At 42.0% G+C, this 14,144-nt stretch overlaps 1 protein-coding gene across 1 annotated transcript in view; it reads left to right on the top strand.

Moving 5' to 3' along the window:
• The window catches only part of LOC113427800 (unconventional myosin-Ia), a 61,017-nt gene that overhangs the window by 42,919 nt on the left and 3,954 nt on the right, over nucleotides 1–14,144 (top strand). The window contains exons 18-26 of the mRNA XM_087952188.1: nucleotides 122–322; nucleotides 1,871–1,964; nucleotides 3,696–3,845; nucleotides 5,158–5,226; nucleotides 7,332–7,418; nucleotides 9,505–9,579; nucleotides 12,275–12,409; nucleotides 13,584–13,690; nucleotides 13,786–14,007. Of these exons, the coding sequence (XP_087808314.1) occupies nucleotides 122–322; nucleotides 1,871–1,964; nucleotides 3,696–3,845; nucleotides 5,158–5,226; nucleotides 7,332–7,418; nucleotides 9,505–9,579; nucleotides 12,275–12,409; nucleotides 13,584–13,690; nucleotides 13,786–14,007 (1,140 nt within the window). The remainder of the gene's footprint in view (nucleotides 1–121; nucleotides 323–1,870; nucleotides 1,965–3,695; nucleotides 3,846–5,157; nucleotides 5,227–7,331; nucleotides 7,419–9,504; nucleotides 9,580–12,274; nucleotides 12,410–13,583; nucleotides 13,691–13,785; nucleotides 14,008–14,144) is intronic.

The raw sequence follows: 14,144 nt of genomic DNA, 5'->3' as shown, positions 1-14,144 counted from the left end.
GAATGCCTACTTCAAGGTGAGGAACTCCAAGTAGGATTGAATCGCATTGGGCTTTAGCTAAACGTATTGACTAGTTTATATTGTCTCAACAAGGCTCTGCTCATGTTCCCTATGCTGTCAGGTGTATCAAGCCTAACGATAACAAGAGGCCGGCTGTTTTCACCGATGGGCTGGTCCGAGCACAGGTGCGCTACCTTGGGCTGTTGGAAAATGTGCAGGTCCGGCGGGCTGGCTATGCCTTTAGGCAGGCTTATGAGCCATGTCTGGAACGTTATAAGATACTCTGCAAGGAGACCTGGCCGCATTGGAAAGGAAGTGGAAGGTAGGTCAAAGTCCTGTGCTGGAGTTGTTGTTCGCAACAAGCGGATAACCTTCAGTATTCAGCAGAAGGTCCAAAGGGTGAAAGCCAATGGTTTAATACTGTATAATGCGCCTCAAAGGAATATTGAAAAGTTGTGCCGAACAGATCCAGTTGCAGAGAACACGACAGGTAGTCCTCAACTTACAGCAGTTCATTTAGTCACCGTTTCAAGGTACAGTGGCACTGAGGTGGTTCGCCGGCAGCAGGTGCAGACGCTGAGGTTTCGGAGAGCAAGGACTCAGATGAGGGGCCTGCGTGTGATGTAGGGATGGGGCCAGGACCATCAGGGAGTGGAGTGCTGCCTTTGGAGATTGTGGAGGCTGGCAGCAGTGATGAAGAGGACCCTGAGGAGCCTGTGCCCAGTGTGCATGCGCGCAGGGCTGCTTGTAGCAAAGAGCAGCTGCAGCAGCATGGGCGACTCGGGAGTAAGGCTGCAAGGTAATGGCCCCTCCCTTAAGAGATAAAAGCCAGCCTGAGAAACTGGGATTCTTTGCAGGAAGCAAAGAAGTTCTTGCACTTCAAGCCTTCTGGAAGTTTGGACTATTTTTGTTTGTGTTTGACGACTTTTTGTTTGGAATATTTCTTGGCAACTTAATCTAGTGCTTTTGGCAGCCATGCACAACCTTGGCAAGGCTTGTTTTTATCAGAGACAATTACAGTAGTTTTAATAGCCTTTTAACCGTAAATTAACGGAACTCACAGAGAAGCATTAAAAGGTTTTGCTTTTATCTCTGTTTGGTGTTTGTTTACTTGGAATAAGGTCTGGGTCAGAACAGGCACTGAAAAAGGTGACACGACCACTTTTCATACTTGCAACTTTTGTAGCGGGCCCCATGATCATGCGATATAAATTCAAGCACTTGGCAACTCGTTCATACTTACGACGGTCGCCGTGTCTCAAGGTCACGCAATCCCCTTTTGCGACCTCCTGCCAAACCAAGTCAATGCCGAAACCAGGGTCACTTAACCACCATGGTACCGATTGATCAGCTGCAGTGATTTGCTTATCAACGGTGGCAAGAAATGTCGTAAAATGGGACAGGGACTCACTTAAACGAATGTCTCACAACAACAGAAATTTGGGTCTCAATTGTGGCCGTAAAGTCGAGCACTACCTGTACTCTAGGCAGGAGTCTCTATAAAGACTCTGTCTGGGGAATTGAGACTCCATCTGGGGAGTTTGATTGGTGGTGGGATAACCAATACTGCTTTGTATTTGGCATAGAAACTGTGGCCATCCTGCTGTTCTCCAAACCAGTGACCACAGCATTTATTTGCCTACTTCAGCAATATCTGATCCAATGGTGGGATTCAATTTTTTTTACTACCGATTCTGTGGGCGTGGCTTGGTGGGCGTGGCAGGGGAAGGATAACTGTAAAATCTCCGGTCAGAGGTGGGATTTGCCGGTTCTCTGAACTACTCACATTTTCCACTACCGGTTCTCCAGAACTGATCAGAACCTGCTGAATATCAACCTCTGATCTGATCTCTTCTCCTTTCTGGTACAGGGATGGTGTTCAAAGTGTCTTGAGCAGTTTGTCCATTGACCCCAAAGAATTGGCCTATGGACACACCAAGATTTTCATCCGAAGCCCATCCACGGTGAGCTAATGGTACTTCAGGGCAACGGAGGCTGAAGAGGTCAAGATTGCTATGCTAATTAAGAGTAAAAGGAAAAGAAGATTTTGCTTGTGGGACTAAGCTGGATAATTCCTCACTTTTAATTTTCTAATTGAAAGCAAGGATTTTAAATGCCTCCTAAATATATGCCTGTGCAGCTAATCCATTTTTTTACCTTTATATTCTCTCGCGTCACACACTTTCCTTGATTGCTGCTGTTGCTTCCTCTTTCTTTTGATTCCACTAGTGTATTGATTTGCTCATCATTGTAGGATGCGCTCAACCAGATTTGGCTGTTTAATTACATACTGAGGAAAAAGAAAGAGCAATTGAAACAAATGTTTTGGAAAATCTAAAGTATATCACTGCTTCCTGCTGAGTCTTATCAATCCCTTACTAAAACAAAACAAAAAAATAACGGCAAAGCCTTCCTTCCCACTTGCTCTTCCAGTTCTTTGGGAATTTATTGTAGTTTTCTAAAGTTTACATTAACTAACCTACAACTGAGCTAATGAAAGGAGTGGCAACACCTACTCAATCTTGACTACCCTAGAGCGATAAACAAGATCAGATTAGCTGGGTTGGAACCATCAAGAAATCCCAAGGCTGCAGACCAAACAGCGAAATCAAAAAAGCATTTCATAAGAAAGCAGTGGCAAAATCCCTTCTGGCCCATGCCAAGAAAACTGCATGAAGGTGTTGAAGGAGATATTACAGGTAGTCCTCAACTTACAACAGTTCATTTAGTGACCATTACAACGGCATTGAAAGATGTGACTTATGACCGTTTTTCACACTTTAGGACCATTGCAGCATCCTCTTCGTCACATGATCATTGCCATTTCGGATACTGGGCAACTGACTCACATTTACGATGGTTGCCATGTCCCGGGAGGATCACGTGATCTCCTTCTGGGACCTTCTGGCAAGCAAAGTCAATGGGGAAAGCCAGATTCACTTTACAACCATGTTACTAACTTAACGATTGCAGCAATTCACTTAACGACTGTCCAGGACAAAGGTCATAAAATGGGCAAAGGTCATTTAACGAATGTTTCACTTAGTGACAAAATTTTGGGCTCAATTGTGGTCGTAAGTCGAGGACCACCTGTAATACTGGAAATGTTTACTTGAAAAAGGAAGAAGAAAAAAGAATGTGTTGAGGAGAGAAGAGGCTTATCATTCCTAAACAATGATAAAGGTGACGTTTTGAAGGAAATAATCTTCCGATCCTCACAATATTCATGAGATTCTCGAGACAAAACCCACAAAGAATAGGACCCACTGACATTTAACCAATTAGGCTTAGTACAGGTAGCTCTTAACTTATGGTTGTTTGTTTAACAGTTGTTTGAAGTTACAATGGTACTGAAAAAAAAGTAACTTACAACAGGTCCTCACAACCCTCACAGCATCCCCACAGTCACATGGGGTACTTGGCAACTTATGCCAGTTACAGCATCCTGGTTTGTGTGATTTGCATTTATTACCTTTCTGGGAGGTTTCCGACAAGCAAAGTCAATGGGGAAACCTGGGTTTACTTCATGACTAGTGTGATTCACATAACCGTGTTAAATATAGTCGTAAAATCAGGCACAGCTCAGCGACAGAGGTTCTGGTCCCAATTGTGGTCCTAAGTCAAGGACTACCTGTAAAATGCTACCTGTACTCAAACCTCAGTCTACCTTGGTGACTTTCCAACCTTCTTTACAGCTTTTTGATTTGGAGAGGAGACGCCAGCAGCGAGTACAGGAGTTGGCTGCCTTAATCCAAGCAGCTTTCCGGGCATGGAAGTGTCGTAAGAATTACCAAGAGATGCGCAGGAGCCAGATCCTTATTTCGGCTTGGTTTCGGGGCCAAAGAGTAAGAAGCAAACAGACACAGAGTTGTATATGTTTAGCTGCTTTTGATAAGCGAACTCTACTGATTTTGGTGCAGAGAGTGCAGAGAAGAGCAACAAAGATGATTAAGGGACTGGGGATTAAAACATATAAAGAGCAGTTGCCGGAACTAGGTATGTCTAGCCCAGTGGTGGGATTCAAATTTTTTTACTACCGGTTCTGTGGACGTGGCTTGGTGGGCGTGGCAGGGGAAGAATACTTTAAAATCTCCAGTCAGAGGTGGTAGTTCCTGGTTCTCCGAACTACTCAAAATTTCCGCTACCGGTTCCCCAGAACTGGTCAGAACCTGCGGAATGCCACCCTTGGTCTCGTCTAATGAAAAGAAGGACTAGGGGGAACATGATTGCAGTGTTCTGATATCTCAAAGGTTGCCACAAAGAAGAGGGAGCCAACCTATTCTCCAGAGCAGGACAAGAAGCAATGGGTGGAAACTAATCGAGGAGACAAGCAACCTAGAACTAAGGAGAAATTTCCTGATGGTTAGAACGATTAATCAGTGGGACGGGTTTGCCTCCAGAAGTTGTGAATGCTCCAACACTGGAAGTTTTAAAGAAGAGATTGGATAACTATTTGTCTGAAATGCTATAGAGTCTCCTGCCTGAGCAGGGAGTTGAACTAGAAGCCCTCCAAGGTCCCTCCCAACGCTGTTATTCTGGTTGTGCAAGGGTCTCTATGGCAGCTCAGCTTAAAGTCTTTGTGTAGCCTTTGCCCACAAGGACCAGTGCCAGATCCACCCAACTGCACTAAACTTTCTTGGGTGTGTACCTCTGTTAGGATTTACCTTCTGTGCTGAGAGCAGCCTCCAGAAATTATTGAAAGTTTGCTTAGTGGCAAGATATGGAGAATATGCATCCATCTCCCACTGTCGCATGGGGATAGAACAGGAAAGGGCAACATTTTAGGGGCTACAGACCATATTCTATTAATGTGATTAATTTCAGTAACAGGACTAGACGGGCAGGATGTCATATGTACTGAAGTTATAGTGTGTGCTTTTCCTCTCCCTTTTCATGTTGAAAAACCATATAAAACTGCACTTCTTGTACAAAGCCGATGGGTTTTTGAGGCTGGGGGTGGGATTCAGTAGCCATATGATATCCAATAGGCTGATGATCTCACACGCATGTGGGACAGAACTTCTGCCAGGGTGAAACTAAGCCAATGTTGGTATGCACAATATCTTTGGCTACTATGCATGCGGATCAAACAAAAACTGGTTTGCCTACTATCTGTTACTTTTATCTCTCTAGTAAAGTAGACATTTTATTTTGCAGGAAAGGAAGAAATATTTAAAAATGAAAATGTCGGCTATTCTTATTCAGGCCTATATCCGAAGTTGGAAGGTAAGGAATTGTGTCATGGATATAGCCAAGCACTTAAAGATTCTGGGTTCAATGCAAAGTTAACACTTGTAATTAAGAAATGTGTTCCTAAATTTACTTTTATTCACCTTCTTTCATATTCAACCATTACAGAACAAAATCTTCCAAGATGTGCAATCAAAGTATTCTGTTCTTTTGATTATAGTCAATATAGGAGAGTCTTTTGAATTCTGCTACCTTTTAGATATCCTAAACATAATGTTCCTAGTTTTTACCAAGATGCTAACTAGAAGAATGAATAAATAAATTTTCATACAATTTCCTGGATATTGATAACTTATGTTTTTGAAATATCTATGCAACCCACAGATGTACAGTAAATAACTCTGCAGAATTTCAGAGCAGAACTAGATGTAATATGTGATGTTCATTTGTCTATGACATTAATAGAAATGAACAAACAACTCAATCCCCCCACCATCTGCTCCATACACAAGAAATGATATGGGAAATGGATATCACAATTGGTGCAGGGCTGGAGCTAATGTGATGATTGTGCTAGATAAAATATGCAGCAGGGTTTTGTTGATTGTATAGAAAACCTTGGTTATTCCTGGGTTTTTCAGTGATACCTTCAGTTCTATTTTCATAATTTGAAGGGCCTTAGAATCCTATTTCCCATTGCCTATGATATTTGAATTGGTGGGAACCTATCACTAAAGCAGGAAACAGAAATGGGTAACGATGAAGGGAATGAGAGCGATTTTCAGAGACCTCGAGCCATTTCCAAATCACAATAAGATTTCATGCTATCAAAAGAAATTGCAAAATGCCAAACCTGAGGTGAGGAAAATGAAACCACTGCTTCAGCCACTGGCTCAATATACTGTACTCAATGACAGGCTTCCAGTTATACTATGCTGCCCACATCTTAGGAAAAGTCCTTTCTTTTTTTTCTGAAACTTGGTTTCTATAATACTTAGTTGCTCCTGTACACATCTTTAGGTGAATTCATATGAAGTGGCAATACAGTTTATATCACACAATGCTATACTTGCAAATGTCCCATCTGAAAAATGTAGTTTGCTCCATAGTGGAGAAGAGTCTTATCATATGTACCAACTTATTCATTATTTCTTTCCAATTAACAAATTGTCGGTCTTTCAAATGGTTAATATATTATGTTTCATTAATTATGTTTTAATTATGTTAATAAATAATTTATATTTCTAATACATATTTATAATATATATTTATATTTGTAATATATATTCTACAATATTATCTATCTATATAAAATTATTTATTTTTATACATTAAATTAACATAATTAAACATATTAGGTTTTATTATGTTAATTTAATTAGCATATGAAGAACGATTGCAGAAATTAGGTATGGCTAGTCTAGAGAAAAGAAAGACTAAGGGTGATGTGATAGCAGTGATGATTCCAGTATTTGAGGGGCTGCCACAAAGAAAAGGCAGTCAACTTATTTGCCGAAGCACCAGAACACAAGGCAAGAAACAACGGATGGAAACTGATCAAGGAAAGAAGCAACCTGGAATTAAGGAGAAACTTCCTAAGAGTGAGGACAATTAACCAGTGGGACAGCTCGCCTTCAGAAGTTGTGGGTGCTTCATCACTGGAGGTTTTGAAGAAAAGATTAGAGAGCCACTTGTCTTAAATTGTATAGGGTCTCCTGCTTGAGCAGGGGGTTGGACTAGAAGACCTCCATGGTCCCTTCCAGCTCTATTCTGATTGAAGGCTGTGCATTGTGAAAACTCTGTTTCTGAAATATTGAGGGATGTGCTTCTTGACATTTACTTATGAACCAAATCTATCACTTAGGTTAGAAAGAAAAGCTGGTTTTAATTGTTTCTTTTTCTTTTCTGGGCCTTTGGAATAAAAGTAGATCTGTGGCTTTTGAAGTGAATTTTAACATAAATCTCTAGTTGACAGGTCCACTGTGTCACAGTTTACACAACAAGGAGTCCTGTGGCACCTTAGAGACCAATTACTAGAACAACAGACTCAAAGCAATCTATGAAAATGGAATCTGCTCACTGTCTCTCTTTTTCTATGGGCTCCTTCGGGTTTCTTATCTATCCTTTCCCTTCCTCTACAGTCTCGTAAACTCCTGCGAGAGTTAAGGCAACAGAACTGTCGTGCTCAGGCTGCCACCACCATTTCTGCTTACTGGAAAGGTTACCAGGTATGGCTGGAGAACATGCCTAGATCTCAGCACAGTGGCCATGATTAGCCCTCCCTTATTCATACCTCTTAGTTAATTCTCTGTTTTCAGGATAAACCTAAACTACTCTTCTTTACTGAATTCTTCTGCATGAATTAGAATTAACTCTTGCCTTTGTAACACAGCTATCTTGAACGTTGCCTATTGTAGTAGTATAACATGAGTACCAATTGACTTTCCCAAGAATTTCTCCCCTTATGGCACGGGTGTCAAACTTGATTTCATTGAGGGCTGCATCAGGGTTGTGTTTGACCTTGGGGGTGGGGGGGCAAGGCCATCTCGACGTTACTCATGTCAGGAGCACCTGTGGTGGCCAAGTGCTAAGACAGGCCTTTCTTCAGACCCACCTTTCCTCTCATTATAATTTTCCTTCCTTCCTTCCTTCCTTCCTTCCTTCCTTCCTTCCTTCCTTCCTTCCTTCCTTCCTTCTTTCCTTCCTTCCTTTCTTCCTTCCTTCTTCTTCTTTTTCCTTCCCTCTTCATTCTCCTTTCTTCTTCCTTACACTCTTTCCTTCTTTTTCCTTCCTTGCTCTCTTCCTTTTTTTCCTTTTTTCTTTCCTCTTTCCCTTTCTTCTTTCCTGTTCCTTCTTGGATACTCAAATGCAAAAGGGGAAACATTTCTCCTTTTGTTTTTAGTTAGTTTCTGCCAGTGAAAACAGAGCCGGGGTGTGTGTGTGTGTACTGCTCAAGACACTTCGAACACCATAACTGTACCAGAAAGGAGAAGAGATCAGATCAGAGGTTGATATTAAGCAGGTTCTGATCAGTTCTGAAGAACTGGTAGTGGAAATTTTGAGTAGTTCGGAGAACCAGCAAATACCACCTCTGACTGGAGATTTTACAGTTATCCTTCCCCTGCCACGCCCACCAAGCCACACCCACAGAACTGGTAGTAAAAAAAATTGAATCCCACTACTGTTGTGGCCCTCCCGAGTACCATTTTCACTGGCAGAGGCACCATGGGCCGGTCCTTTGTTGTTTCCAAGGCAGCCCTGTGGGCCAGATCTAAATACTGCCCGGGCTAGATCTGACCCCTGGGCCTTGAGTTTGACAGCTCTGCTTTATGGGAATCTGTGTGGTACGTTAAAAGATATAACGTTGCAGGAGAAGTTGCTTCCACATTCACAAAATCTTTTTCCCAGCTTTCTGAAAGAAAAGGCAAAAGGGACATCCACATATATTTATATTAGTACCATGCAGATTAATAGTCATCCCTTTTTTTGTTCTCTGATGTTCTGGCTTGGTGGAGGGTATACTTTTTTTTTTGTTTTTGAGATCCTATCTTCTTTCCTGTCACCCCTCATATATTCATGTAGTCCTCAAGTTACAACCCTTTGGTTAATAACCATTCAAAGTTACAGTGGTGCTGAAAAAAGTGACTAACAACCAGTCTTTGCACTTATGACTGTCACATCCTCGGAGTCATGTGATTGACCCTTGGCAAAAGGCATGAACTTACAAAGTTTGCAGCATCCTGGAGTCATGCAATTACCATAGGTAACCTTCCCAGGGGCCTTCCAACAAGCAAAGTCAATGGGGGAAGATGGATTCACTTAATGCCTGTGATTCACTTAGTGGCTATGGTGATTCGCTTAATGACCATGGCAAAAAAGGTTGTAAAATCACTAAATGACTGCATCACTTAGCAACAGAAGTTCCGGCCCCAGTTGTGTTTGTAAATTGAGGACTATATAGTACAATTCCCACAATGGCCCAGAGAATGAAACGAGGAAACAAGGCAACTAGGTACCTACTTCCAGAACTTTAGAACTGTGCAAGAATGTGCCTTAAAAAAAATAAGACCAACAGATGTAAATATTATATACAAGAGCCAAAAGGAAGAAACAATTGTTCAGTCCTGTATTGTATGTTTTGTGCACAAAGTCACAGATTCAACTACCTGGTGATTCACAGATTCAATTATCCAATAAGAAATCGTAGCAGATAAAGATCAGAGAGCAGATAACATCAGAAAGTATGAATAAAAAGTTTGTCCATAGTGTTGCTATAACATGAATGTTGCTAACACATATTTATCCTCCTCACAGACAAGGAAGGAGTATAAGAAATATTTCCGCTCTGGGGCCTCTGACCGTATTGCCAATTTTGTTTACCGAAGACTGGTAAGTATCTCCGGGAATGACTTCAAAGTGAAAAATAACTAGCAAAAAAAGTCTATTGAAAAAAAATCTGTTGAACCATAACTAGCCAAAAAAAACAGTCTAGGACAGTGATGGCGAAACTTTTTGTTGTGGTGTGCTGAAAGCGCGCACGCCGGCACCCACAATACAATGCGCCCCCCCACACACACACGTGCAACACCCCTGCCCTGCCCCCTTATCTGCACTGCTCATGCGCGCACCTCCCAGCTGATTTTCGGCTCATTTGAGGCAGTTTTCGCCCTCCCAGAGGCTCAAGAGAAGCCTCTGTAGGCCGGGAAAAAATGGGCCTTCCAGAAATACCGGAAGTACCTGATTTCAGCCTCTGGAGGGCCTCTGGAGCCTGGGAGAGGCCGTTTTTGCCCTCCCTGAGGCTCGAGGGAAGCCTCTGTAGCCTCGGGAGGCCGAAAAACGGGCCCGTTTCAGCACTTCTGGTATTTCTGGTTCTCCAGAACTGGTCAGAAGCTGCTGAATACCACCTCTGAAGAACAGGGTGTGCTTTCAGGAATATTTATTTATTCTTAGTGTTGATGTATACTGTCATGCCAATCAGAACGTGGTGTGACAACTTTGGTGTGACAAATTCACCATCACTGACCTAGAATAATACCATTTACCTTTGTAAGAGGATGCAGGCCCTGACATAGCTGCATGCATACAGTTTCCCATATAATGAAATCCAGTGCTTAGGCAAGGAGCAGTCTATAGCTTAGGATAAGATCTTAGGAGATTCGGTATTTGGAACCTACAGGCCTGTTAAAAAGACATTGATCTAACCTTTGTGATCTGCACCGTTTTCAGTTACCAAATTCAAATTGTTAAATAATAATATCAGTGAAAGTATCCGCATGTGCGCAGTTATTCTTTCTCACAAGCCATCTTACTTAATGTTTATCTTGGTTTGGAAACTCGGAGACGGTTGGCTTAAAGTAACTCCATGTACCTTAAAGCAGGGGTCGCCAACCTTTTGGACCTCAGGGACCACCAAACTCATAATTTTAGATCCCAGGGACCACTAACTGGCTCTGTGGGTGTGGCCTAATTTGTGGGTGTGGCTTGGTGGACACGTGACTGGCTGGGCATGGCTTGTATATAAATATTATAAATATTTATATATATATATTGAATTTTTTTATTAAAAAAGAGCAACTTTTACCCAAAATCAGGCAAAGCAGGCAGGCAGATTGAGTTGCTCACAGAATCACAGATTCGTTCAGAAATCTATCTATCTGCCATTGGCTAGCTCAGTCTGTCACATAAAATTTGCTTGCAAGCAAACTCACAAAATTAACTCACAACACACCATGTATGTAAATACTGATTTTTTTATAAAAAAGAGCAACTTTTACCCAAAATCAGGCAAAGCAGGCAGATTGAGTTGCTCACAGAATCATTCAGTGATCTATCTATCTGCCATCGGCTAGCTTGGTCTCTCAAATTTGCTTGCCGTGAGTCTGCACTGAATTTGCTTGCAAGCAAACCTTCAGTCCTAAGGGAGGTTCTGCTGTGCTGAGCCGAAGATCTAAAAACTAGCTAGAAAGCAAGAAATCCAACCATTTCCTGCTTCCTAGCTAATCTAAATCTCCCGGCACAGCAGAAAAGAGATGATCGGAAAAAGGAAAAATAGCAACTTAGCAGGCAAGTTTGCCGGGTAAGGAATGAGTGGGTGGGGAGGGTTCCCGCGGGCCATGTGGGCGGTGCAGCCTTGTGTTTCTGCACAGCCTGGATTAATCGCTTTGTGGGGGGAGTGTTCTGGGGGTGAGATTTCTCTATGGCCCACCAAAATTTTCTCACACCCCACAAGTGGGCTGCGGCGCACCAGTTGGCAAATGCTGCCTTAAAGAATCCATAAAAGCTCATTTCATCTCACTAGTAGTACGTGATGTACTGCAACTTGGCAAACTGCTAGCAAGACATTCATTGGTGGCTGATTGTATGTTGCCTAGTTTAAGAAGAAGGAGTAATTTTAGCATATATGATTAAACCTGAGAAGCAGACCTTGTTGTGGTTTGCACACAGCCCCAGAACTGTATCTTCCCTGCGCCAGGACAGTCAAGTTCTGACATGAAGCCAATGCAAGCAATCAATAGCTGCTTCTTGGCTAAGGATTGGAGATACATTGCATGCTATAATTCAAGATGTTGGAAGGAAGCTATGCATGTAGCTTCTTTCAGTTTAGGTTCAATAGCAGTACTGAATTTATAAACATTATGTAATCAGAATATACAAGTCCTCAACTTACAATTGAACCCAACCAATCTGTTGTTATCTGTTGTTTAGTGAGACATTTGTTAAATGGGGTTTGCCCCATTTTACAACCTTTCTTGCCACAGTTGTTAAGTCAATCACTTGATAAGTTAGTAACCCAGCTGTTAAGTGAATCGAATTCCCCAATGACTTTGCTTGTCAGAAGGTCACAAAAGGGGATCATGTGACCCTGGGACACAGCAACGATCATAAATATGAAGCAAGCAGCTGAATTTTGACCACATGATCATGGGGATGCTGCAACAGTCGTAACTGTGAAAAATAGTCGTAAGTCATATTTTTTCAGTGCCATTGTGATTTTGAACGGTCACTAAATGAATTGCTGTAAGTCTAGGACTGCCTGAAACTTCTAACATTGGTCTCACGGTTTCTGCTTCTCTTCTGCTTCTAGGTACAAAAATTCTTCTTGGGCTTGAAGTACAACCTCCCTTCCATGTCAGTGATCAACCACAATTGGCCTCCAGCCCCATACAAATTTCTCACAAATGCCAACCAAGAATTGAAGAAAATATTCCACCACTGGAGGGTTAGGCACTAATTTTGACTCATTCTGTTCATTGCTCTTTCAATCTAAAACATGTTCTTGGGGACTCTGTTCCTTTAAGAGTTCCAGAAGCAAGCTTATATATTTCTTAGGGTTGTAATTAATAGTGATATGATGGAAGGGGGAGAATGAAAACTTGCTTATCACTTTGCTTAATCTTAACATGCTGCAGTGCATTCTTCAGAAAGCTTCTGTGTTGAAAAGGAATGGCAAATCTGAAAATGCTTCCTTCCTCCCTTCCTTTAACTGTCTATGAGTTAAAGAGTAGCCAGTCCCAAGCATTTTCTCAGGTTGCCTGGGATTGGCTTAAGCTGTGCTTGTCTAGTAGTCTTTGCCCTGATCACAGATCTTCTCACATCAGCTGTCAAAGGGAGTTCTGTATTGTTAGCCAGAATGCCTGGCTGATTCGTGCACCTCGGCATGCAACAGCTAAAAGACGCATAGAGTCAGGGAAGGCATTTAAAAGTTCTTTATTTCTGCACAAGAGCAAAGAAGGTACCTCACTGATCCCTCAAGAGGGACAATTGAGCATTGTTTCCACATATCTTTTATGCCTTCTTAAAACAAGGAAAATTATAGGAAAAAAACCCCATCCATTGCGAATACATCAATTTAGTACTTGCACACAAGTTTTGTTTGACATGTAATATTCTTAGCATGTAACATGTTTCCCGCATTGTAATAGTGATGGGTCAGCCTTTCAATACTACAGTGAAGCAAAGGATGTAAGAATTCACTTATTACTGGACTGAACCAGTCTGTTCTTGTCAGCTGCATTGCTCTCCTTATTGCTTCCATAGTGTAGGCAGGGTTTTATCTCCCTTCTTCCCCACTTCCTCAAGACCCTGAATACTGCTATAAGGGTCAGGTACCAAATATTTGAAACTGTAGCTGCGGACATGCATGTTTAAAGGTAACAGAGGTAGGTGTGTGTGTGTGTGTGTGTATAGATAGATAGATAGATAGATAGATAGATAGATAGATAGATAGATAGATAGATAGACAGACAGACAGACAGACAGACAGACAGTCAGTATCTAATGTTCTCAAACCACTTTTAGCCTTTTTTTGGTGGGGAGGTGTCTCTGTACTTTATAAGAAGGAATGTCACATTTTTTTGACCTCTCCCTTGTTGCTCCATGCCTTTCTGGTACAGTGTAAGAAGTATCGAGAGCACCTTCCCCCAAAGGATAAAGAAGCCTTGCAGGACAAGTTGTGTGCCAGTGAACTTTTTAAGGGGAAGAAAAGTTTGTACCCTAAGAGGTGAGTGCAAAGTATGAACCTATGCCATCCAGGCCAAGAGGCCTTGACTTCCCCAGCAATGGAGCAGATCACAATCCAAATTGTATGCTTTTCAGCCTCCCCCAGCCTTTCCGAGGGGAATACCTTGAGTTGAAGGAGAACCCAAAATACCGTAAGCTCCAAACCACTGTCAATGACACGCTAGTGATGGCCGACCATGTGAAGAAAATCAACCGAGGCGATGGAAAGGTGGGATATGTCTCTTTAACTTGCTTTGGCTTCCAAGGGGAGGAAACTAGGAATTGCAACAAGAAGGTGCCCAAGGTCACCTTGCTCCTGTAAAGGGAAGAGATCCCTCTATTGCAATCCTGGAATGAGTAAATATTTTGAAACATGTATTGCAATAATATTTGGGAGGCTACACCCACACAGATTTCGCAGTTGATCCCTTCAACAATCAAGATAATAATTAATA

Source organism: Notechis scutatus, chromosome 1, assembly GCF_049901735.1.
Source record: "Notechis scutatus isolate UNSWTSFEM ecotype Mainland chromosome 1, rNotScu1.2, whole genome shotgun sequence".
Taxonomy (NCBI): Eukaryota; Metazoa; Chordata; class Lepidosauria; order Squamata; family Elapidae; genus Notechis; species Notechis scutatus.
The sequence above is the reverse complement of the archived record's forward strand: the minus strand, read 5'-3'. Positions and strand labels throughout refer to the sequence as shown.